The following is a 17847-nucleotide window of genomic DNA, read 5'->3' on the forward strand; positions in this document are numbered from 1 at the left end:
TGATGAAGTCCGAAACGTTCGCTTCCAACCAAGACTGCGTAGACCGAGCTTTATGACACATCGCCGAGTCTTGCTGGAAGGACCAGTCTTGGCTATTGAACATGGTGTTGTTCATGTTCATGGGCTTAACTACCTTCTCAAGAATGGTACACTTGTTCAGATGCTTTGATACTTATCTTTTTCACAAAAGTAAGGCCCAGTCAATCCTATAGCCCACCAAACCATCATTGAAGTCGGACAGTGCCCACGTTGCACTCTGTCGACTAATTGGGAAGCTTTCTTAGAGCTTTGAGAGAAAATGAGAAAACCCAATGAACAATCATATATAAATGACATATTCCAATTTCAAATGTAATTTAAAAAGGATTTTACGAAATTCAACCCGCAAGAGTTTTTTTTATTATGAACAGAACCACATTTGTCCGGTCAGCTATATAGGTAATTATAAGCTAGTTATTAATTATATATCAAGAATTAAATCTAGTAAATACTTATTCATTTGAAATATTTAAAAAAAAAAATTATTTTATTAAGATCAAAATGTCTTACAATTTTTGATTTGATTTTTAATTTTTCGATAACTTCTTTATCTTGTCGTACAAAAATATTCATATAATCATTATTCGCAGGCGTTAAAATGGTTGTATTAAACGTAAATAAAATATCAAAAAAGATTTATAAAACATTATGTCAATTCCAATGGTATTCGGATCCGGAACCTTATATCAAAATGATATTCGCCTTTGGAGATGGAACGATCAACGATGGAACCACCCATTTCCATCGTCAGGGACATCCGTTACAATGGCTAAATAATTATCTATTAATAAGAGTTTCAACATCTAATAGATTCACATGGAATTCGTAAATAAAACGTGCTATTGCAAAGTGGTTTATCTTTGTGTGCATGTGAAGACACTTCATAATCATATCAGATTCGAGATTCTTGCCAGATATCTTTATCTCTCGTATATTTAGGGCGAGAACAAAATTCATAAGAAACTTACGATGGCATTTGGTCATAATATTACTGTAAATATACTGATAGTCCAATGTGATGCGTGTTAGAGTAATGTTTGAAATGTACAAATTAAAGGTAAATTGTGCTGTGTTCTTGTGTTGCATTTATTGTTATGATATTTTTAAAAGAGATTTGTATAGTAGAATTATTATAAGATTAATGAGCATGCAGTTCACCAGTTAAGTGATCACCGACGCGCATTATATCGTGGAGCACCAAACGAATGACAAGAGTGGTGCCGGCACTGCTGACTGTACTGAAGGTTACCAACTTTAAGTTTCAAGTCGAATCGGCCTGGGAATACTACCGAGGGAATTTTGTAATAATTTTTTTGGTTTTGGAAAAAAAATAACATAAATTCGGGAAGTTAATGGTTTTTCGAAAATCGAGTTTTCATCAGATCTCGACGTTTTAAGGTCCTAGGAAACTTCCCTGATTATTCCCGCGATGGTGTCCGTACGTCTGTATGTATGTGTGTGTATGTGTGAGTGTGTAGGTTGTATGTTTGGATGTTAACCTCTTATAACTATTGAACAGCTCGACCGACTTCAATGCGGTTGGGGCCATTCAAAAGGGCTTGATCAAACTTAGATTTTGAATGCAATTCGGACCGATTCGGACAGGTAGATTTTAAGAAATCTCAAAATACTACGAATGTTTTTTTTCCTCAGTGTTTTTTTTTAATAACTTTTAAACTGCTTTACCAATCGATTCCAAGAACTAATGAGCTCTAATAATCAAAAAACCACGTCGATCACCACCAATCCGGTCAAAATCGCTTGATTCGTTCTTGAGTTTTCGCTGACAAAAGAAAACCGGAATTACTTCGGAATTCTGAGTTCGATCAATTGAAACTCAAAGATTTCTTGTGAGGCTCATAAAACTTTTGAGAATGAGTTTTTTCATATTACTCTGAAATTTAATGTCTGATGAAATGCATGTTATGAGTTAGACATAGAACATTTATTTAAAAAATTTGAATTGTTTCATTGCGAATATGTTAACCTATAGAATATAAACCTATTAGAATATATACGTATTTAGAGTCTACTGGCTCATATTAAGTTCGATGATTTCTTATAATGCGGTCTGTTGATACGTCTGGTGTTTAAATGTATCATTTTTGGGATCCGTACACGAATCACCATTAGAAAAGAAAAAGAAAAAAAGTTTATTCATGACGATATAGTACAATAAAACATAAAACAAAATTGAGAAATATTATTTTCTATACTTCACAAACTCAGCATATTTGCTGGTTTGAAAACCAGCGCTGGTCTTCCGTTGGAAGATTATTATATAGTAACTAATGCGTAGACTGAGTAAACATGATAATGTATTAGCTTATCAATTTCTGAAGTTTCTAAAGTTCTGACTGACAAGTTGACTGATATTTCAAATATTGAATTTAAATTACTGGATCTACCATAATATGTTGGGAAAAATTGAGCTCCTGAGAAGAACTGACTACAAGAAACTCAACTACATTCTTTTAAATCAATGAGTGTTTTACAATAGCTGTATTATACTCACATAACAAATTAGTTTGTAAGGAGCTGCATCCAATATATGAATCATGATCAATGTTAAAATCGTTTATATAACAAATATTTCATAAACAGTGACAAGAAAGCTGTATAAAGTATAAATTATCATAATATATTGAATGCATCAACCATCAAAGCTTTATTTCATTGTTTGTGTAAGGATGATTCGTGAACATTTTGTGATTACTATCACAATTATATAATTCAAATTCAAATATTTTTATTTAAAATAGGATTCAAAATCACTTGTTGAACGTCAAAAACCATTCAAAAAAGACTGCCTCAGACCTGAGAAGAACGGGCGTAAGAAACTCAGCGGGCTTTTTTATATAAAAGTATGGATTACAATGTGATCTCGTACAATAAACACTTATAATTAAAGAGCCTGAGTGTGTTCGCTTCCTTTCAGTCCAAGGTGTATAAAAGTAAATAAATAAATATGTAATTGCGCTCCCTAAGTCGTCTCGAGCTGACTTTACCCAAACGAGCCTAACATAGATAGTCCAGTATGACGGATCAAAATCATTTAATTCACCCACAAAATATTTATCAGTTCCTTTTGAAGCCATATTTAGCCGATTTGTTTATTGTTATTAGGAAATTCTCAGTCATTTCAATTTAATATTAATTTTCACAGGTTTTAGTAAAATGGCCGTTGATACAAGCACATCTTTGCACGCTGGCTATTGCCTTCAGCTACAACAGTACTTGGTTCATTCCAAGAGATTCATTTCGCTATGGAGCCCTGACGTATGGCTTGTTGCTGAGTGTTGCCATGCTGTTGCTGGCATTACCAGTTATGTTGCTGCAGCTTGCTGTGGGACAGCTCAGCCAACAAGATGCTGTTGCCGTTTGGAGAGCAATCCCGTTCTTTAAAGGTGTCTTTTATGATTTATTACATCACCGTTCATAGAAATGGGGCTTATGTGAGAGTCCGGTATCACACACACTAACAAACAAAATATGTAGGAAAGACTAGCTGACCCGACAAACTTTGTTTTGCCATATATTTTTAGAGTTAGACCGTTTTCGGATTTTGAAACATTACTTTATTTTTCTAAAATAAATCAATTTTTCCAAAATAAACGTAGCCTAAGTTACTCCTTATTACATCAGCTACCTGCCAATAAAACTCCCGTCAAAATCGGTCCAGCCATTTCAGAGATTAGCCGGTACAAACAGACAGACAGATAAAAAATTGATAAAATGTTATTTTGGTGTATGTACTATATACATATATATATATATATATATCTATTCGTACATTTTTTACGTGTAGTAAAAAATGCTTATTTCAATATTACAAACAGACACTCCAGTTTTATTTATATGTATAGATTAACAAACTGCTGCCAAAAAGTAAAAGAGTGGAGTCTGCACGTGGCCTTTGTTTTTATAAGCGATAGCTCATTACCCCGTCATTTATTAAAACAACAGTCCTTAGATCATATATACGTCTAGATAGACTGAGACAACTGTGAACACGTTCTAAAAAATAAAAATAGAGGTTGACTGTTAACCTCTATTTTGAACAAGGCACGTAAACTAACACAAAGTGCCATACAAATAGCTAGTGTAAGACGTAATAAACCTGGCCTTAGTGGTATTGCGACTACAGTAGCATGTGCTGTAAGGTATTGTCTACATATAGAGCTCTAAGGCGAACGGAAATCATATATATGTTCCCTCCTCTTTCACTTGTCTCCCGGTTTTTTTTCTTTTGCCATCGTCCGTTAGGTTCACAACGTGGCGTTACAATAGCGACATTAACGGCCGTTTTTAATAACGTATCTCTAGTTACGGATAGATTGCTATCACCTTTTAATGACAAGATCTTATCTATCCATAGTTTTGTCCAATATAGTTAGTTATATTATTAGATATAGTCCAATACTCTCTGTCGATAGTTTATTGAAATGTTAGTAAGCGTAAAAGGATAGGTTTATCTACCTCTAGTAACTTAAATTTAGGATAAATAGGTTATTGAAAACGGCCGTAGATGACCTCACATGAACACTACTCAGTCTTGTGTAAAATAAATCTATAAATTAGAATTAAATCAAAGTAATTATTGAAATTTTCAAATAATCAAATTATATATTAAAAAAAAAAAAATACCCTTATGTGAACATTAGGCCCGGTATCCACCAAAGCGGGGAGGAGAGGAGATAAGCCGCGAAGCTGTCAGGTTATTTCCACCAGAGCGGAGAGGAGAAATCTGATCAGATCCGCTCCTGTCATCCATTTCCACTGAAGCTAAGCGAAGAGAGATGTGGAAATAACAAAATCTGATTGGTTATCAAAATACTTCTCCTCTCTTCTCCTCTTTAGGGAATACCGGGCCTCACCTACGGGTTCTGAACAGCTACGGCGGGGCGTAGGCCATGTAAGTATCAATGCCTACGCAAATTTCAAAAAAAATTCAAAAAAAAATTGTGTAATAAATTTGGCGAAATAATTTTGTAAGCTAATATTCGATTTATATAGGCATAGATTCGATTTACTCAATTATAAATTAGAGAGGTTGTATAATTTAATAATTTGAATTGCGAAGTGCAAATACGTGTTAAAATGACTTGTTAGGAAAGATTGATTACATCTATTTGTAGAGGGCTTAGATTTTATGTAATTCACGTTTTAGGACCGAGAAATTATTTCAACAAGTGGATGTCTTCGACTTATCTCGGTTTGACCTAAATTTGTACTGATTTGTAATTAATATCTACAAATAACGTAAACTAACACGGGGGAGATGTTTATAATCGATCTCAAATGTTTACTAAAAGGATGTAAGGATTTACTAATTAGATAACGATTTTGATTTTATTAAATAACATAGCCCTTTCATTCATAATTATAAACAATTATTGATGACAAAATATTAAAGTAAGATTAAAAAGTAATAAGTCAAAATTATGGTGATTCTTGTCAGAATATTCGGCCAAAAGGATCTAAATATCTTACTGTCTTCGGTTCTTGTTCATTTAAAGTTAATAAATATATATTATAACATAGTACTCGTTCGAACATACAATAAGGTATTATCTATTTTTGAACAGTGCCTCAATTCGTTCCTTAGGTAATAAAAAACCACAAAAAACTCTGCGTTCTTATTTAATCCACTCATATTGGATTAAATCACAACATATCTTATTTACTATAAATATAACTATAATATCTGAAGCCCACTACAGTCTGGACTCTGGAGTTACTGTGCAAACATTCTACAAGTTCCGCGATCGCCGTCAGATTCTCGCACAGAACAAATATCTTATCGCAAATAGAATTATCTAATAAGAGTAAGTAAGAACTTAAGATATTAATGAATATAATATACTTGCCGGTTACATTACGAGTACCTCTAGACCTGATTTCGATGACGTCACATCGTCGCTTTGTTACTTTGTGCTAAACAAACATCATAAAACAATTTCCTAATTTTCACACACACACACGACACAGAACAACAAAAACTATAGAACTATTAACAATAAATAGTAATAAAGAAAACTTCAAAAACAAAGCAGTGAACACGAAAAATCACGACATGTGAAAGCGTAATGGGAGGAGGCATTACGTTCCAGCGAAATCCAGAGATAATATGTTTTTCAATGAAAATAAGGGACGTGACGAGCCAGACGTTCAGATGATGGCAATTGATACGCCGTGCCCATTACAATGTAGTGCCGCTCAGGATTCTTGAAAGACCCAATTATTCTGAGCGGCGCTACAACTGCGTTCGTCACCTTGAGACATAAGATGTTAAGTCAAATGAGAATTAATTCCAGTAATTTCACCGAGTAGTAATTAAGTATATTTAATAAGGTATAAATTAATTTGACCATCATTTTAAATATATATTTTAACATTTCTTAACTCAGCAGAACCAAAATCGACAGGAAAATACCCTCAAAGGCCTAGTTATGGTAGATTTGTGCTATTTCACTCAACGAAATCGACTTTCATGATACCATTTAGATAAAAACTATGATTATTGTTTGAACAAAAGAATAATAAACGCACAAAAGAAATAAAAGTTGATCTATTGATACAATGACATTCTTATGTTTAGAATGTCATTGTGTTGACAGATCTATATTTACGATTACACGATGCTCAAAGAGAATTTAAACACTACGTACGATGCTATGACGTAATATCATGAAAACAGAAAAAAAAGTGAAATGAATTTAAAAAAATCTTATTTTTTACTGATATTCTACATTTTCAGACCCAAGTTATCTCAATTATAATATAGTCCTAATTTTAACCCTATTATGCCCACCAACCACCTACAGGATTGGGTAGTTATTACTGCTTTATTTTGTCACTTGCACTGACTTATTCCGTGCATCATCATCATGCATTTACCCTTAAAATGTTTCATGCAACCATTAATTTGTTTTTTCTAATTCATTGATTTCTTTCAGGTGTTGGATATCTACGACTGCTCATAAGTTTTGTAGTTTCATTGTATTCAATAATCGATATGGCGATGTCAGGTGTGTTATCATTTTACACTATAAGCAATTCCATTCCGTTCTCCGAGTGCAAGCATAACGTCAGTAACGAGGTGAGATTCTAAGGCTAGGTGCATACTATAATTATTATTATTTGGGCTTGACAAAACACGCGGTAAACTACGTCACTATAATATTACAAATATAGTGTCATAGTTAGGTAATATTATTTAGCTATCAAATGTATATTATGGTACACTAAAGTCATTTGCGGCAAGGAACACCATGACGACATGAAATTTCGTAAATCTTAACATTTAAGTTGGACTCTTTCGTGGAAGATCTGTTGATAACCTGCCCAAGCCCAGTTATTGTATATTAGGAGATACACTGGAGAGGTTCTATTCATATTTAAGCCATTGATACTATTAAAAAAAAATCAAAATCTCAAGTCGTTTGATTATGAATGCCAGAAGCGTTAAGTCTGGTCCCAAATCATCCATAAGTTTGGAATCAAAAATGCCTAAAAATATAAATAGTTTGTATCTTTATTTTTTTTATCATTACAAAAAATTAATTCATATTCCTGATGCTGTCAAGTTTTTAAATGAAATGGGCTCCATGGAGTTTAGTTCAATTGACTTTATAAGTTTATTTTATTAAAAAGATTGCAAAGAATATTTTTTTTGTAAAATGGACTTTAAATAAGTTTTTGACGAATTTCTTTCAAGTGTTTTAGACTGTACCATAATATACTAAAAATATGTTTACTACTGTTAAACTTTTTGTGCTTTACTCTCATCAACAACGGAGCCTCTATACCGTATAAGCTTCGCAGAGCCTTATCTGCGACGTTCTGGGTTCCGGGAACAAAAGGGGTTTCAGTGAAATATTAGTAGTATTTGAGTAATTAACGAAAAACTAGCTAACGCTCATGTTTTCAGGAGTTATTATAAATTATTTTGTTTTTGACTTGTTGACTAGTTTAAATTAGTTAGTTGATGTCTTCAAATCTGTAACTTGGCATATTCATGAGAATAATAATCTGTATCACGTTATCTGGTGAATGTAAATGAACTCATAGTCTGTACCTAGCTTAAAGTTTCTTCTGAGACTGTAGGTGTTATTAGGTACCTAATACAGTTATCACATCATTATTTTTAATGTGATTTTCCTTGTTTAGGATCAGGAAATGGAGGTTATTTACAACGCCACAACATGCTTCAGGTAAACACTTCAGGTAGACCAAATATCTTGTAGTAATTATATCTACATACATTTTATCATAACCATAAAATGGACGGGTTATTAAAAATAAATCAAAATCACTTTATTCATTTAGGTCAAATAAATGGGAGGTATGAATATCAAAAGTTATACATAGTTATTTTCCTTTCCCACCGCTTTGTAAAAGCAAAGGGAAAGCAAGAAACACATTGCCACTTTTGAAAATCAACAATTACGGGTGAAAAAATTTGTTTAATCACAATCTATGAGATGCAAAAATACTAAAACGTCATGAAAAACACGAAAAAGTTAAAAAATAAAGGAGAATGCCGGAAAATGGGCTATTCTGCTCACTATCATGCGTCTGAACCAGGTGTGCATACAAAATTTTCTTTTAAATTATAATTTCACATATATTTATTTTAGTCAGATGCGAACAGGGCTTTAAAAGTTATTTGAATAGAAAGTAAATAATCGTCTCGAAACAAGCGGCACTGCCATATTATGCCGGAAACTTTACTGTCACTAAAACACTCACCGAATCATACCAGTATATTATTAAGTCCCTTTTTAAAGGGAAAAGCAAGGATAACTACATATTGGAAATAAATCGAATGAAAACCGAAACAAACCTAACTTTTTCCACACCACAGTTAAATATTATTTAATAAAATCATATTAGTATGTTCCGTTTGCCGAATATTAAAAAAACTGCACAATGATATATATAGATATATTCATAGAAACATATAATATGGATAGGTATCGATATCTTTTTGATTGTATATGCATTGGTATAAACAGCAGCAAGCAAGTCCACAAAATATTTACACTACCACTACACACACAACAGACTATTTATACATGTATCGTGTTGTTTGATTTTTTAACGCGTATCAAATTTTAAAGAAAATATAATGCATACCATCTAGATCGTTAAAAAATCCTAAGGGCCTTAAAAGTCATACATTAAAAATTTATTTATCATTACATATTATAATACTATTATTTCCATTATACCGTGGACTCATAACACTAATAATCATTAACACGACTAGGTTACCCGTCGCCACCGTTGAAACTAGGGAAAACCAAAATCGTAAGTAGAAACACAAGTTGAAATGTCAAGATGACAGGTTTTGTCTATACCTGTATTTTTTTAACATAATAACATTGTCATCAATCAACTTAATTTAACGTCAAGTCCAGCAATCCTACACTAAAACTGACAACAAGCTCGTTGTAAATTGCAATTGAAAAAATCTGATAACTACAAATTCCCTGTTTATATCTCACTGATTTTTGTTTTACATAATCTTGAGAATATTTCTAATGTTTTACCGATGATTTGGTTAAGACGCAAGAATGGCCCAAATTTCATACAAGGATTGGCATTGTCGTTTTAAAACGATAATTGTTTTAGTACCTAAAGTCGAGCACATTTAGAGGCACACTATAGTTCTAAAACATAATAAAGACTACATTATTAAACCTACAAATTGCTACCTATCGAAATTATAATAGGTGTTAAAATCTAAACTCCGAAAATTTCGTAAGAGATTTTCTTTAAGCAGTAAGAATTTATAACTTTTTTGCTGTAGATCAATTGGATGTATACTATTATTACTATACGTTAGATTTAAATTTAAAAGTCAAAATAGGATTTAGTACCTATATTTTGGTATCATTTATTACAAATTCAGTAAACTGCAATTAGTTTTATTTAAATTCTGATATTAAATTAATATTAATTATAAAAAGGTTTAACAAATGCACAGACGAACAGAGTTGACAATCGGATAGACGGAGAGACAGACAGACGTCGAGATGGAGGGATGATGATAAGGATAGACGTATAGATAGACAGTTATTTGTTAAGCTGTGTTGAATAAGTTAAGAAAAAAAATTTAAAACATATACGGCCTTACAAATAAACTTGGTATAAAGTTATAACTGATGATAAACAAAGAAAATGCAAAATGTTTACAATATCGTTGACAACACTGTCAATACAATGATAATTCTGAAGTTTTCCGAATGACAAGCTGCCTTGCAAATAAACACGGGAAACGTTATGCGTCCGAATAAACCATTCGTAACCAAAATGTCTATTGGTAAACATTTTACATATTCTTGGGTTATGCTTCGTTATAACTTTATGCCAATTTTATTTGTAAGGCCGCTAATGTTTTATTTACAGTAAAACGTTTCTGGGACCGGTGAGTGAACAGCCTGAATATTTTGTGGCAGTTGCACTTGTTACTGCGTTTCTTTGGATCCTCTTTCCTTTTGTGTAAGTGAAACGTATTTTTGTATATTATTTATATTTATACAAGCGGCAGCTGACGATTTCGCCTGTGCAGTTTATGTATTTCATTTACCTTGTAATCTCACCGAATGAACGTACTTTGATTGTATATTCATAGCTTATTATTTTGTTTTATATAAAATGGGGAACACGGGCAACTACAGGGGTAAAGAGATGCGTTGCCGGCCTACGATATGACTTAAGGATCTTCAAAGTCCCTCAGTTAGTTTCGGGCAAACTGCATCCTGTAATTTATTCCACAAAGCGGCTGAACGAAGCAACAAGTTCCTCGCAAAAAGCATTTGAAATATTTTTATAATAATAAGTACTCCAAATATGCTTGAGTAAGATTAGCTTAAATTACACCTTAGCATGAGTTGTCTGTCAGTGAATTTACAAAATTATGTCAAAAAAAGTTTCTTTTAAATTTGATTAATATTTATGTATTTTCTGAAACAGAAAGCCAGTAGCTAGGTATTCTCCGGCAATTTTCTTCAACTTGCCGTCAACAGACTGTGCGTTATTTTGCGTGGAAACGGCCCTTGATCTAAGCCTATACTTTTTAGTCAATCTCGATCAACTGTTTCAATCAATGACAATTCATTACGCAATTCCGATTCGATTAGTTTATTTTGTGATTAAAATCAACTAATCATTGATATGTGAGTAAAGACAAGTGAATTCAAACTCATTGTATACGTGTACTTACCAGTGGGAGGCTCCTTTGCACAGGATGCCGGCTAGATTATGGGTACCACAACGGCACCTATTTCTACCATGAAGCAGTAATGTGTATGCATTACTGTCTTTCGATCTGAAGGGCGCCGTGGCTAGTGAAATTACTAGGCAAATGAGACTTAACATCTTATGTCTCAAGGTGACGAGCGCAGTTGTAGTGCCGCTGAGAATTTAGGTTTTCAAGAAACCTGAGCAGCACTGCATTGAAATGTATCAATTACCATCAGCCGAATGTCGTCTCGTCCCTTATTGTCATAATAAAAAAGAAGTAAAACATGTCACATTTAGCACATAGAGGTAAAAATGGCGCGTATGTAAATACGAACCCAAGTTCTCATTATAGGAATAAATTAAAAAAAAACTACCAAACGACAAATGCCACATATTATTATTTTATTTATGAGTATTTATTGAAAGTGAGTTGAAAGACTGTTTTGGTATCTGTGAATCTCCAAAACTTAAATAAAACGCGTCATAAAAATTCGCACTGATTTTAATTGCGGTATAAAACTAGCAAACATATCCGACTCTATCCAGCAATAATCGATTTCTTTATTCTTTGGTTTTTCAGACTATATTATCCAGTTAAATCAATGAAGCGAATATTCTACGTGTTGGGACCTACCCTACTAGTGTTGTGCATTGTTATCATATGTAATATAGGCAACAAAAGTGGCTACAACAAGTTCATTGTGCCGACAGATTGGAGCCATTTCTTGAGACCAAATATCTGGCACAGTGCTATAGCTCAGGCGTTCCTGTCGACACAAATTGCAGGGGGTTATCTTATATCTGCTGGTGATGCTGTTTATTCGAAGGTGGATGTTGTGTGGTATGTTTTTTTCCAGTATTTTATCAGCTTAGCATTTATAGCATATATGTGTATACAGGGTGTCCCAAAGTTATGGGACATGAAGTGAAAGTACCTTAAATATCGAAGATAGGCTATTTTACTGAAAGAAGACTTTATGTTATTTTTAAAAGTTAGTAATTCTGCATTCAAAGATTTTCTGAAAATGACTTGCCTCGTCTGGGAATCGAACCGACTGAAATGTAAAAAAAAACTACTACTACTTTTATGATGCCAATCGAAAGAATGGCCAAAAACTAATAATTCTTCTTAAGTAAAATAGTAATATAATCAAACATACTCTATTGATTAACTATTTTTCATGGTATTTTATCCTTCGGTATATTGTTATGGGTCACTGCAGACGATATAAACACATATTTGTGCTGCAGAAGCCCTGTTTTAGACAGCCCGCATTCACGCTATTTTTAAAGAAATAAACATTTTACTATTTGCATCTCACTACATTCTTGAAATGTTATGTGCATTCATAGATAATTCATAATATTAACACCACGAACAATTATAAGATTGTTACGCATACTAATCGGCTAAGTCGAGTTAGTAGTCCTTTGTGGGGCGGTGAATATTATGCTTTTATCATGCATCTAACATGATCACAGAAAATGCTCGATCTGAACTCATATTTAAATAATAGAATTCAGAGGATCGATGTGAATGGCAGGAGATCTCCTGGGCATCCTCTCGGTATGGGGGTACCACAAAGATCTATTCTTGGACCGTTCATCTTCCTAATTTATATCAACGATGTACTTAACCTTGTAGAAAAAAACACAAAGTGGTACTGGTTTAGCGCCAATACTTATTGTTTCATAAAAGTAAATATATTAAATTTACCACGGTAAATTTATTAAACGAACGAATTTTTTATTAAACGGAGAGGTTTTAAAACAACCGCTTTTGGGCGTTTGAAAATGCATTAGAAGAAGTGTCTGCGGCAGTCTGGAAAAAGTGTTTCGAAACTGGTTTAGATGCATGAGACTTTGTAAAGAAGAAGACGAAGAGTACTTTGAAAAGATTTTATCCATATAAGATGGTTTCTAAGGTTCTCATAACTTTCTGAGTGCCCCACGTAATATTGTTTTTAAGTTCCTATATGCAATGGATTCTCTCATATTGCCCGTGGTATTGTTATGAAATCTGTTAAAAGTTTTCTTATTAGTATTAACCGATCTAATGATTATATAATCTATGATTACAGGACAACATTCATAATAGGTGCAACTAATATATTCTCAACATGGTTTTGCCTTATATTTTGGTACTCTCTGGCGGACTCGCAGAATGATTCGGACCCATTTGCTATGATCGTGCACACATACAACTTGACTGTTGAGAGAGAGCTCAACATAGTTTGGCCATTACTCATATTTGTTGCTTTATTCCTATCGGGTGCTATTACTATGGTAAGAGCTATAAATAAAGTACTAAAACACTCTAAAACACTCATGTCATTCTATTATAGCACTCCATTATGTCTCTCTCATTACGAATAGTTTCATAAATAACTATAATATTACTATTACAAAGAATTTAAAACTCTAACATGAATGCTTAGGAACATTAAGCATAATAATTGGTTTATGCTATGTTAAAAGTCCTACGGCCTTCCCTACAAATACACTAAAAGTTATAACTGAGAATAAACTAAGAATATGCAAAATGTTTACAAATAGGCATTTTGCATATGATTGGTATATTCGGACGTGTAAGGTTTCCCGCGTTTATTGGCGCAATGCTGCTTGACATTCGGAAACCTCAGAATTATTATTGTACTGATAGTGTTGTCAACGATATACTCACCATTTTGAATATTCTTGGTTTATTATAAGGTTTATACTTAGTTTATTTTTAAGGCCATAAGAATATAGGGCTGTCACGATACATGTTTACCGACTCCAACAAGTACGAGGTTTTCATTTCGTCTGTATTTTTAGTGTGTTTATTTACCCCATTTCTGATACGATTGCAAACCGATATCAGTGCTTCTATTTTCATGGGAAGGGTATCAAGGGCGATCACTCTTTTGTAAAAATATGACCACTAGACTGGAACAATGAAATCTCTAATTCCATATATTATAGTATTTTTAGTGGAAGGTTAAACGAGCGTAATTACGAGTCACCTGTTGATAAGTGATCACCGCCTGCACTCTCCTGTGATAGCGCAAGACCAATCTTAATTTGCGTTCATATTATGTGCTGAAGGTAGTGGTTTAATATTCTGATTTAGTGCGTTAGAGACGTTCTTGTCTCTTGCAGGCTTTGTTTGTCAATACGCTAGCATATTGTAAGTCTGTAGGTGTACTGTACTTATGTTCTCTCATCCTGGAAGCACCGCGCAAGAAAGTCCATTTATATCTTCGCCAGTTTTGCACGGATTTAAAAATACAAGCTTATTATATATATATATATATATATATATATATTTGTATTTTGTATTTAATGATGTAACTTCTTAAAATATGTCCAACCGATAAATTTGATAAATTTTGTTTCACTTGTATTTTTGTGTACTTTTTTCGCCTTATGTTTAATTGTATATAAAATCGTTATATTTTGTATTATATTCACTCCTACTTTGTTTATATTTAAGTGGAAACTTTATTGGCTTGTGTAATATAAATTATGTGTTACAATGTGTATATAACTTAAGCTGTTTGTTTTCCAATAAATAAATAAATAACTTTTTTGTTTCAGGTATCGTTACTATTTCCACTCTATGATCGCCTCCGACGCTTCCATGTTCGGAAGTGGCAGTTTATTTCTGTTGGAGTCTCAGTTGTTGGCGCCACTTTATCTCTTGTCGTATTGGCATTTCATTCGTCTCTCGTCACTCTACAGGATTTTGTTGTTCCTTTCCTGGTGAACATTACAACAATTATTGAGATATGTGCCTTTGTTTTTATTTACGGTACGTTTTTAATTATTACTCATCATCATCATCAGCCGGAAGACGTTCACTGCTGGACAAAGGCGTTCCCCAAAGAATTCCACAACGATTCGTCCTGCGCTACCCTCATCCAACGTATTCCGGCGATCTTGACCAGCTCGTCGGTCCATCTTGTGGAGGGCCTACCAACACTGCGTCTTCCGGTACGTGGTCGTTCGTCGAACTATGTGCCCCGCCCACTGCCACTTCAGTTTCGCAATCATTCGGACTATGTCGGTAGCTTTGGTTCTCCTACGGATCTCTTCATTTCTGATTCGATCTCGCAGGGAAACACTGCTGAATTTTTACTACATATACAGAATGTTATTAAGAGAGATTACTTATTTTGTTCATCAATGTGCAGGCAGTTACCTCTAAAATTACTGCGCTAAATTCTAGAGAGTTCGAGATACTCAAACCGGGTTTTTTTATCTTTATCAGGGAGAAATTTCAAGCTATATTAGATAATATCTAACATTATGGGGTCGGTATTGATAAAACATGAAACAGCAAATAATGTATTGAATAATTACCAAGTTCCACACCAGTCAGCCATTAAGTTCTGAAAGTAAATTTTGCTTAAATTATATAAAATAGAATTTTCCTTTAATTTGGCACAGAATTATTCATAGAATTGTTTTGAATTATTCATAACGCTTTCATTTGCTGTTAATTTTACGATCCTCTTGGTCTGTGTTATGTGAGTTTGCCTATCAGTCAAATAGAGCGATCACTACAGGTAGAAGTCGGTAAAACATTCTTAAAGTAGAAATTATCTAGGAACATATTAATAAAGAGATCAATATGTTACAGGTTGGAAAGTTCTATATGAAGACATAGAGTTTATAATCGGAAGGGAACTGAAGTTGTTTTGGGTATGGGGTTGGTGGGCTGTACCAGGGATAGTAGCACCTTTCTTATCCTGGTGGTACATCTCACAGTTCCTGAATGAGCCCAACTGGTTGGTTAGTCCGTGGGGTTGCCCCAGCATTGTGACAGCGACTGCGATTTTATTTGTAATTATTACTATATTCGCCATTTATTCAGTTGCAAGACAAGTACAATATGATGTGATTGGGGTAAGCAACATAAATCTTATATCTTTAAACGACCAATTCTTCTATATTATATAATCTGAATCTCGGAGACGGCTTCAACGTTTTTCATAAAACTTAGTGTAGGGGGCGTTAAACCAATCTAGCAAGGTTTCAATTTTAAAAAATGTAGTTTTATCCGTGTTTAAATGAGAAACAGCTATAAAAACATAAGAATACAAAGGAAAATTTTTCCACTATATACAAGACTGTAATAGCTAAGATGGGACATTGGGTGATCCGGAAAGCGGAAGACCCCAGTTCGAATCCAGATGTCCTATTAGTTTTATATATGTTATATGTTTTTGTACAATCTTAAAAATCCGAGCAAGGCTCGTTAGTCCGGATATTAATTATATTAACTAAGCCAAGCAGGTGAGTTAATTGACGGTAAGTGATCACTGATAGCTCTTGACAATGCTTGCATCAAATGTCAGAGGAGACAAGGAGACCGACTTCTTAGTTAATCTGTACTTAAAAGTTGCGCTTTATTCGATGATGGAAAAATTCATTATTCATATTAATTTAATTATATAATTAATATTAATTTATTCCTGTGTGGAAGAAAGTTCTTAGTGCCATCTTGTGAATGAAAGTTAAGCATGTAGGGGGTTAAAACAGTCCTATTTTATTAGTAGAGACCGGATTATATCCTACAAAAAATGCCCAAAATATGCATGGAAATATGCAAGTGAAATATCTAAAATATGCACGAAAATCCATAAAAAGGGCCAAAATATGCATAAAATTAAACAGGCAAAAATAAGAAGTCATATTTTTATTTCATTTTATAAAGGCTTGTACTGACAATCGTATTATTGAAAGGAACTATTACAAGATATACCTACTTAGGTAACAATGAAATTTAAGATATACCTTTAAAAATATGTACTACTAAGTATTGTTCTAAATGTTCTGTAGACAAATTGTGTCTATGATCGCTTAGTAAATTTTTGTAAGCGTAAAAGGAGCGTTCACGTGTACTGAGGTTACTGGGCAGAATTTTTTGAGTGCAATGTTTGGGCTTACTCTGAAAAGCATCGAACGATGGGTGAGATCGAGCGTAAAAATATAATAATACTTATTAATAATAATATAATAATTATTTTTTTTCTAAAATATGCAACTACCGCTGAAAAGGTACTAAATATGCAAAAGCATATGCATTTGCATATTATCCGGTCTCTATTTATTAGTATTGCTGTACGTTAAATCTTGATCAAACTGCGAATTGCCTTATTTAAAAGCAGCTGTGAATTATTTCAAGACTTTGTGATTTTCTCTTTGTTTTGTTAACTAAGAAAATGCTTTGCAACCAGCTTCATTTTTTTTGCAGAAAATACGGTCATCGTTTCGACCTTCAAGGCATTGGGGTCCAAGAGATCCCATCACTCATTACTACTGGCGAGCAAGACGTGATGAAGCGGAACATAATGCACCACGCACACGATACTACAGACGCAAACTTGGACAATTCTCTGGCACATCAAGCTTCGGCAGTGTATCTCGAATTGAAGATGTAAAGGCGATAAGGGATGTGAAAACACGTTCAAATTCAGATGATTGGTTATATAGCTATAGAAAAAATTACTTAACAGAAATGTTTAACATACATTACGCCATCAAAAGACGTTCTAAATCATTGGACTG

General features: G+C 33.5%; 1 protein-coding gene across 1 annotated transcript; it reads left to right on the top strand.

Annotated features, from left to right (window-relative positions):
- The first annotated feature begins 558 nt into the window (after nucleotides 1-558).
- Nucleotides 559-16028, top strand: LOC126978827 (sodium-dependent noradrenaline transporter-like). The gene is made up of 8 exons (XM_050827916.1): nucleotides 559-1096; nucleotides 3206-3446; nucleotides 6999-7141; nucleotides 8212-8255; nucleotides 10456-10548; nucleotides 11873-12133; nucleotides 14872-15085; nucleotides 15917-16028. Exons 1-7 carry the CDS (start codon nucleotides 1058-1060, stop codon nucleotides 15038-15040), a joined length of 990 nt encoding a protein of 329 aa, XP_050683873.1. The 5' UTR covers nucleotides 559-1057; the 3' UTR covers nucleotides 15041-15085; nucleotides 15917-16028.
- The last annotated feature ends 1819 nt before the right edge of the window (nucleotides 16029-17847 follow it).

This window comes from Leptidea sinapis, chromosome Z (genome assembly GCF_905404315.1).
Source record: "Leptidea sinapis chromosome Z, ilLepSina1.1, whole genome shotgun sequence".
In the NCBI taxonomy this organism is placed as follows: domain Eukaryota; kingdom Metazoa; phylum Arthropoda; class Insecta; order Lepidoptera; family Pieridae; genus Leptidea; species Leptidea sinapis.

Coding starts and splice junctions, on each gene's coding strand:
- LOC126978827 (XM_050827916.1), top strand. CDS start 1,058: ATGCGTGTTAGAGTAATGTTTGAAATGTACAAATTAAAG. Junction 1,097..3,205: donor TTGAAATGTACAAATTAAAG/GTAAATTGTGCT, acceptor TAATTTTCACAG/GTTTTAGTAAAATGGCCGTT. Junction 10,549..11,872: donor TGGATCCTCTTTCCTTTTGT/GTAAGTGAAACG, acceptor TTGGTTTTTCAG/ACTATATTATCCAGTTAAAT.